Genomic DNA, 8,926 nt, shown 5'->3' with positions numbered 1-8,926 from the left:
TGTAATACACTGTAAGGCCAATCACAGCCCATCTATTTGTAGAAGTATTTTTAATTTCTGTTTTCATGTATTTGTATATATTTTCAAAGTGTATCGCTCCATGTTAGCAGGGGGAGTGCCTTAAAACCCTTTCACTCACCCCTCCGCCCTCTCTCTCCTCCAGCATGCACATGGCACGCCTTCAAGGATGCATCTGTCTTTTTCTGTTTGTTTATAATCTTGATTGAGACACAAAATACATAATATTAGAAAAACAGGATAGAGATGGCAACAAACATTGAGGCAGTAAATCAGCCTAGTATTACATAAGTACATTAAAGAGAACATAAAGTGCAAATTTTAATAGCTTTAGGGTAGTATGGTATTTAATTTAATTTTTGGTAAAGTATTTAGGGTAGTATTTAGTATTGGTGAAATTTCCAAGAGTTTTGATATATTATTTGACCTCATTACCAAAAATGGAAAGAAGTGTTTTTTATTAGTGTAACAGCGTTTATGCATATGTATATAATAAGATTAACTAGAAAATTCCTGAAGAAATTTAAAGCTCATTGCTTTGGACCTAGCATTTTAGCCACAGCTCACACAGCTAGATTTGCCCCTGGAAGTATCAGAAGCTGTCATGCTTGACATGGGCGCATGCGTGACACAGAGCGCAATAAAAGAAATGCTTGCCAGGCCCATCACCATAGTGCTATAGCTAACAAGGTTCTCCACTACACTACAATTGCTGAACCTCATGCACAGTGAAATTCAGTCCGAGACTGATGACTATAAGCTTCGCACATGTGGTTCTCACGGACGGTCCAAAATAAAAACATGAAGACAGTGGGTAATGGTTTATTTAAAAAAAAAATCAATCTTCATACTAAGGATTTTAATTCACACTCAAAATTTCAGAGAAATAATAATTTTATGTAAGCAAAATATGAATAGTAACAGGAAATATGTATTCTTCCCACAATGCATTGGGAGACCTCTCTCTGCCCCTGTTAGTGAGACCATAGACCAGTGGTTCTTAACCTTTTTTGAGGTACCGAACCCACCAGTTTCATATGCGCATTCACTGAACCCTTCTGTAGTGATAAATAGAAGGTGATGCCCACTCCCCCCTCCCCCCAAATTCAAGAAATAGGGGTGACCCAACTAGAGTCTAGTTGGGTCACCCCATGATCACTAAGTCTTCTTAAAAGGTAGAGTCTCTGAGAACAGTTCTTCAAAATATAGTCAGTGTTTTCAGCAAAGCCGAGCTGACTGTCCAGGAACGAGCCAAATTTGCCACAGTTTCAACAGGTTGGCCATCGAGAGAAACTGGAACCACTTTAAGGTTTTGTTTAGATCATTTAATTAGCTCTACATTCTTAAGAGAATGAAAAATTTATAATAAATAATAAAGACTTTTCGGTATTCTGATTTAGTAATGTAATTATATTAGTTGTGTTACCACCCCCACGCCACTAGAGGCAGTACCAACCCCGAAAAGATGCGACTAAGGAGCAGATTTAGAAGTACTCCGAAAACTACAGAATTTGGTAAAAACGGTCAGTTTTGCTGAAGTAATTAAAGACACAAGTTCAAATTCATGCTGAGAGTGGAGCTCCGTCAATCAGTGCTCCTCCGCAGCTCTGATTGGCTCAGCAATGTAACGTGATCCTCTGCAGCAAGTGATGGCAAAGCGGGGCGTCATCACGACTTTACACAGGTGTGTCTTTACCTCCGCGGCAGAGGCTCCGCAGAACCACTAAGACAGACTCATCGAACCCCTGGGGTTCGATCGAACCCAGGTTAAGAACCACTGCCATAAACATAATATAAGAGTAGACCCCGCATTGGCTGCTCCGGCGCAGGAAATACGGCGGCCATCTTGGAGCGGTCGTCCCTCCTACTTTGCTCAACCAAAACAGCAGAAGATGCCTCAGCACTGAGGGATATTGTTGCTCGGATCGATGACTATTGATGTGAGGGCTCCACAGACAACATTTCACAAGTAAGATGGACATATTATTGTGTATATATTGTGATTATAATATTACTTTACTGTATTTATGTCCACCGGCGAGATACCAGCTAATATTAGCTACAGTGCTTGGTGTAATACGGGTTCAGCCCCGCTATGAAGGCTAACTGAGATTCTGTTAATCTAAAAAAATTAATTATTCTCTAACATTGACTTAGATTATCTGACACAAGGGCCTATATTAGAAATGAAACAATATAACACATATTATAAAACTTATATTATGTGTTATAACATTCACCAGCAAAGTTTACACAGGTGGTAAAGACTATTATTTATATTCTTTCACTCTGTCAAAGTAAGATACATCCTAAATCTTCCGTTTTTGTTTTGAAAGTTTCCTAAAGACACGATGTGAGGAAGAAGAGGGAGAAATCTATAAAGAGAGACGGATTCACTGCAGGATGAATCTCACCGGATTTTGGACTCAATATCAGCTGCTGAATCTCTGAAGCTGGAACTCGTTGGCTGAAAACACACACACACACACACACACACACACACACACACATATATATATATATATATATCTGTATACATACACATACATATAAACATCCAATATATATTATTCATTATTAATCATTATTTATTTGTGTTTGTATATTTATATAAATATGTATTGATATTACTAAATAATTTATTAAATAAATTATGAATGGCTGTGTGCTTTGTAATATGCTCTTCATACATCGATATCAGAATATTCCATTCCTATTCTATTGTTATAGCCACTAAGCATATTAAATATGCTGAACTATGTATTAAAAACATACTTAAATAATACAATTGTTTATAAATGTAGCTTTGATAGATGTTTGAATATGGTTTCCAGTAGCAAAAAAGTGTGTTATGATCGATTAAATGCGCTGATACGTCATTGTGCTGCTAAACACATAACGCTGAGTGGAGTGGTGGACCGCTCCAAGATGGCCGCCCTAAATCTCGTCAGCGACAATAGAGAGCGGTCCATGAGGGTCTATCCTTATATTATGTCTATGCTTTTCATGTCTGACGGTGTTGACAAAAACTAGGGACAAATTTCAACAGAGTTGGGAAATATCTAAAAATTATTTTTAATTCAATTTATCGATACTTTTATAATTATTTATATGACTACTTATATTTAATTGTCATAATATATAATTTTAGTATTTCTTTAATTGTTTTAAACTATTATAATGTGTTGAGTTCAGCTCCGGGACAAGGGATTTTACAGGCATCATCCACCAACTACAATGTTTAAAATAAAATAAAAAAAATTCAGCAAATACAAGAAAAATATACATTGTTGTGCTCACATGACCCAGGTTAGTTTAGTCTGATATTTTAAAAAATTATATTTTGTGTATATTTTATTCAAATTTGGTGCTTTATCCATAGGACCTGTTTTGTCCCTATTCTCAAGAATCACTGGTATACATACATGTGTTTACGAGTGTGTATGGGTGTGAATTTGCACGCTCATACAAACAAACCATTGAGGTGTCATATTAAATTCCCTCTGAATATCATTGATGACCACATTCCAGTCCGGTAGGTGGCGGTAAATGCATCTTAAGTAGGTTGCTATCCCCCTATAAAATACAAAAGAAGAAGAATGTCATTCTCTGTACTTCCAGCAGATGGCGGGAGCGGCCTACAGCATGTAATCGGCTCCTGTGAGCTTAACGGAGAAGAAGGCTACCCGCTTCTGGTGAACTTATGGAAACGCGGTTCGTGTAAAGCCCACTCGAACTTTAATTTTTTCCTGTGGACAGAGGTGAGGAAGACGCCATTAACAGATTGAATTATTCCAGGTAGTTTCCGGTGTTTCATAATGAACTTCCGTCCAGCTTATAGCAGCTGTTGTCAGTTTAAACGGCTGTAGCTAACCACCGTTAGCTGACTCAGGGTGTTCGGCCTCCCCCTCTCTGCAGTTCAATAGTTTATAACTCCTCCTTGTTTCCAGAGCGGTTTGCTTTCTGACAGAACCGATTAAAATAGTTAACGAAAATGTTTCTGATCAGTTAGCATCAGGATAAAAACTTGCCTGTGTTTGTTTTGCAGCTCCAGGTGGAGCTGAGGAACATGAGCAGCCCAAGCTTACAGCAGCCCAGCTTCCTGCTGGTGAGTCGCATCTAACATCAGCAAACCGCTATTGAATTTGATCATAAGTTTCAGCTGCTGAACATCTCCATGATGACCTAACACTCTGTTACTGTCTCTGATTCCCAGCAAAGCAGTCATTAATCAGCAGCAAAAATAACGGGGACCTTGTGATAGTTTAGTGGAAGGAAGAACTGTGGTGAAATAAGATGCTGGGATAACCTCTGCCTTGAGATTGTCAACAAATGTCCTTTTAAGAGTTTTTGGGTGATTCACAAGGACTCCTATATTCTTATTCTTTAAATAGTTGTGCTAATTTTCTTCCTGTTTTTATGTTTGTTACCGTGTTGTTTCAGGCAAACCTCAAAGCAGACGCCACCACCAAACCTCTGATTCAGCGATGCCAGGACCTGCTGAAGATCATAGACGAGTATCCCGCTAAGGTACTTCAATGTGTTTACTTAGAGATGCACAAAATATCAACATCACCCCGATACATGAAACTGGGCCGATTTTAGCAACCAATGTTTCTTTCCATCTTATTGATTACTATATCTGAAGGTAATGTGATGATAATAGTGATGCACCAAAGGATTGTGGATGTTTATCAGTAACAGCAATATTAATTTAAATATTGACCCAAATTTTCATATTGGTACACACTAATTTTATTTGATAAACCAACCTGAAATATTTTACAGTTATAAAACGAATTTCTGGCGTTCTTCATTTTAGTTTAGATTTTTTTACAAGTGAGAATCTGACAAGTGTGGAAGTCTCTTTAAACTCTCGGATGGGTTAAAAAACAATTTCCTTAATCGGTGCCAATTTCCTTAATTTTATGAAATCGGTGATCGGCCGATACTTGCTGATCTCATCTTGTTGAACACAGGTCTAAAAATCAAACAACTTCTTCTTCTGCTCTGCAGTGACAGGTTAGACCATTAGCCCCGCCCACCAGGTAATGTCTGCACATTTGCAGTTGACTATTGCTGGGTTTCAGATGACATAGTACCAGGGGTGAAAGTAGTTTTAAATTCTTGGGGGTACTATGACAAAAAAAAAAACAACCAACAAACCTATATATAAAAATCCCTTCTCACCCTCTGCGGGTGGTCTCTCTCTCTCTCTCTCTCTCTCTCTCTCTCTCTCTCTCTCTCTCTCTCTATCATCCTCTGAGCTCGGGTCCTCTACCAGAGGCCTGGGAGCTTCAGGTTCTCCTCCAGTATCTTGGCTGTGCCTAGAACTGCACATTTCTGGACTGAGATGTCTGATGTTGTTCCTGGGATCTGTTTGAGCCACTGCTCCAGTTTGGGGGTGACTGCCCCGAGGGCCCCGATGACCACAGGCACCACTGTGGTCTTCACCTTCCAGGCCTTCTCCAGTTCCTCTCTGAGGCCCTGGTATTTCTCCAGTTTCTCCTTTTTCCTGATGTTGTGGTCACTTGGTATTGCTACATCCACCACAACGGCTTTCCTCTGTTCTTTATCCACCACCACAATGTCCGGTTGGTTCTCCATTACCATCTTGTCTGTCTGGATCTGGAAGTCCCACAGGATCTTAGCTCGGTCATTCTCCACCACCTTTGGGGGTGTTCCCCACTTTGATCTCGGGGCTTCCAGTCCATATTCTGCACAGATGTTCCTGTACACTATGCCCGCCACTTGGTTATGTCGTTCCATGTACGCTTTCCCTGCCAGCATCTGGCACCCTGCTGTTATGTGCTGGACTGTCTCAGGGGCCTCCTTGCACAACCTACACCTTGGGTCTTGCCTGGTGTGGTAGATCTGAGCCTCTATTGCTCTGGTGTTTAGGGCCTGTTCCTGGGCGGCCAGGATGAGGGCCTCTGTGCTGTCCTTGAGTCCAGCTTTCTCCAGCCATTGGTAGGATTTCCTGATATCAGCCACTTCAGTTATTTGTCGGTGGTACATCCCATGTAGGGGCTTGTCTTCCCATGATGGTTCCTCCAGCACCTCGTCCTCTGTTCCCCATTGCCTGAGACATTCGCTGAGCACATCGTCCGTTGAGGCTTTGTCCTTGATGTATTTATGGATCTTGGATGTTTCATCCTGGACAGTGGCTCTCACACTCACTAGTCCTCTGCCTCATTCCTTACGGCTTGTGTACAGTCTCAGGGTGCTGGATTTGGGGTGGAACCCTCCATGCATGGTTAGTAGCTTCCGAGTCTTAACGTCCGTGGCCTTCATCTCTTCCATTGGCCAGCTAATTATTCCGGCAGGGTATCTGATTACTGGTAAGGCATAGCTGTTTATTGCACGGATCTTGTTCTTGCCATTGAGCTGGCTTCTCAGGACTTGCCTTATTCGTTGGAGGTATTTGGCTGTGGCTCCTTTCCTTGTGACCTCATCGATGTTGCCATTTGCTTGTGGTATTCCCAGGTACTTGTAGCTGTGCTCTATGTCTGCTATCGTTCCCTCTGGGAGTGAGACCCCTTCTGTGCGGACGACCTTCCCTCTCTTTGTAACCATCCGGACACACTTCTCTAGTCCGAATGACATCCCAATGTCAGTGCTGTAGATCCTGGTGGTGTGGATCAGTGAGTCGATGTCTCGCTCGCTCTTGGCGTACAGCTTGATGTCATCCATGTAGAGGAGGTGACTGATTGTGGCCCCGTTCTTGAGTCGGTATCCGTAGCCAGTCTTGTTGATGATTTGGCTGAGGGGGTTCAGGCCTATGCAGAACAGCAGTGGGGACAGAGCATCTCCTTGGTATATGCCACATTTGATGGACACTTGTGCAAGTGGTTTGCAGTTGGCTTCAAGGGTGGTTTTCCACAGCCCCATCGTGTTTGCAATGAAGGCTCTTAGAGTCCTATTGATGTACATCTCTAAGCATTCAATGATCCAGGTATGTGGCACTGAGTCATAGGCTTTCTTGTAATCAATCCAAGCGGTGCACAGGTTGGTGTGTCGGGTTTTGCAGTCTCGGGCGACTGTGTGGTCTACAAGGAGTTGGTGTTTGGCTCCTCTGCTATTTATGCCGATGCCCTTCTGTGCCGTGCTCATGTATTTATCCATGTGCCCGCTTATCTTAGCTGCTATGATGCCTGACATGAGCTTCCATGTTGTAGAGAGACAGGTTATCGGCCGATAGTTGGATGGGACTGAACCCTTTGATGGATCCTTCTGGATCAGGATTGTGCGCCCTTCAGTTAACCATTCAGGGTGAGTCCCATTTTGTAGCAGCTGGTTCAGTTGTGTTTTAGATTGTTCTTGAAAAACTAATCAGCCACGGCTGATTAGTGGGAGAACTCATGGCTGCACAGTGAACCCATTGATTCTTTACAGCCGCTCCTCTCTTGCAGGTTCTGCGAACCCCCGCTAAATCTTTTAGGGGTACGCAGTACCCGACTGTACCCTCCTACTTTCACCCCTGCATAGTACCGACGTCAGGCATTGCAGTTGAGGGTCAGGAAGTAAATCTGTTGATCCAGCTTCAAACTGTCTAAAGTCTGAGTCCTTTACAGTTGTTACCATTAGAAAAGAGGAAAGATAAACATTGTTTTCGTGTTTTGAAGGTAGTTGGTCACAAGGCAGTTGACTTTAAAAAACTTACTGAAAAAAGAGGAGAAAAGTGGATCAACGATCTACAGCTAAGAGCAGGAGGTGCGGAAACTAACAACGGCAGAATTTGCAGCCACTTTCTAACAGGAAACAGTCGCATCGTTTAAATTGTATTTTCAGATGTTTTATTGGACAGTTACTTAGAAAGACAAGCGTTCATATGCAAGGTCATAGTGAGTATTTCCCCACACTCTCTCTCTCAGCCACCAACCATGTTTTTAATGGGGTTTCTGTAGATCGGAGCGAATAGTTGATCTACATTGGACCTGAATCCAGCAGCGACTCAACATTAATGTTCAAATCCAGCATGAATTTGGGTTTACAGAAGCTAAATAAATTATTTACCAGGAGATTCAAGCTCATAAAATAACAAGTTAGTTCGTTGTTAGCGATAGCATTACTATCATAAAATTACTTAAATAGCACAACTCACTACTCACCCAGCAGAAACAAGTCAACTTTTGATCCTAAATGAGACCCAACCTGAAACTAAATGATTGGTTCTTCAGGCTTTTTAAAACTTTCTTCTGGCTCATCATAAAATATGAGCTCTGCAGCTCCAGGTAGTTAGTGATGTGGATCGACTCAATGTGGGTAAACCCTCAAGATTATAAGAGAAATCTTTTTTTTACCGAGATAATACGGATCATATCCCAAATATACGAGTATTTTCAAGATACCTCATCATTACCAGCCCATTTAGGGCGTTAGCAACTCGCAGTGATCCATTTCGCTGTGGTTTGAACCAGAGGAATCCACTTTCTGAACCCCATCTTAATTTTGTGCGTCATCTGGGTCTGAAACCTACCAATAGTCATTCCACTGTTGTCAACTCAGCAACTTTCTTGCTGTATTTCGCAACATTTCAGATAAAAAAGATCTGTAGAGGCCAAAATCAGAATTGCCAGCTCAAGCTTTTCAAAGATCTGGAATTATAACAGAAAGATTAGATGGAAAAATGTTGAGCATCTTGTGAAGTTATACTTTGATGTTGGATTTACAAATAAGGAAATAATCTTTTAACACATTAGGATTAAATTATCATTTGCGGGAGTTTGAAACGATTGAGCAAACAAATTTTTCAAGGAAAGAACCAGTTGGACTGAGCTGCTCATGTCATTTGTTGATAACTCAAGAAGCTCTTTTCTAATTAAAATTAGAGTTTTAAGATGTTCCAGTAAAATTTCCCCTTTATTATGGTAATATTAAGACTATTTTCTATTGATTAAAGAAAACT

General features: G+C 41.1%; 1 protein-coding gene across 6 annotated transcripts in view; it reads left to right on the top strand.

Moving 5' to 3' along the window:
- The first annotated feature begins 3,631 nt into the window (after positions 1-3,631).
- smpd4 (sphingomyelin phosphodiesterase 4) overlaps positions 3,632-8,926 on the top strand; it is a 45,005-nt gene continuing 39,710 nt past the window's right edge. For all 6 annotated transcript variants that reach the window (XM_088005921.1, XM_088005919.1, XM_088005917.1 and 3 more), the window contains exons 1-3: positions 3,632-3,779; positions 4,067-4,126; positions 4,462-4,548. In XM_088005921.1, coding sequence (XP_087862047.1) covers positions 4,088-4,126; positions 4,462-4,548 — 126 coding nt within the window. In that variant the 5' untranslated portion in view covers positions 3,632-3,779; positions 4,067-4,087. The remainder of the gene's footprint in view (positions 3,780-4,066; positions 4,127-4,461; positions 4,549-8,926) is intronic.

Source organism: Poecilia mexicana, unplaced genomic scaffold (assembly GCF_051168715.1).
Source record: "Poecilia mexicana isolate PSO_F unplaced genomic scaffold, ASM5116871v1 scaffold_5, whole genome shotgun sequence".
Taxonomy (NCBI): Eukaryota; Metazoa; Chordata; class Actinopteri; order Cyprinodontiformes; family Poeciliidae; genus Poecilia; species Poecilia mexicana.
The sequence above is the reverse complement of the archived record's forward strand: the minus strand, read 5'-3'. Positions and strand labels throughout refer to the sequence as shown.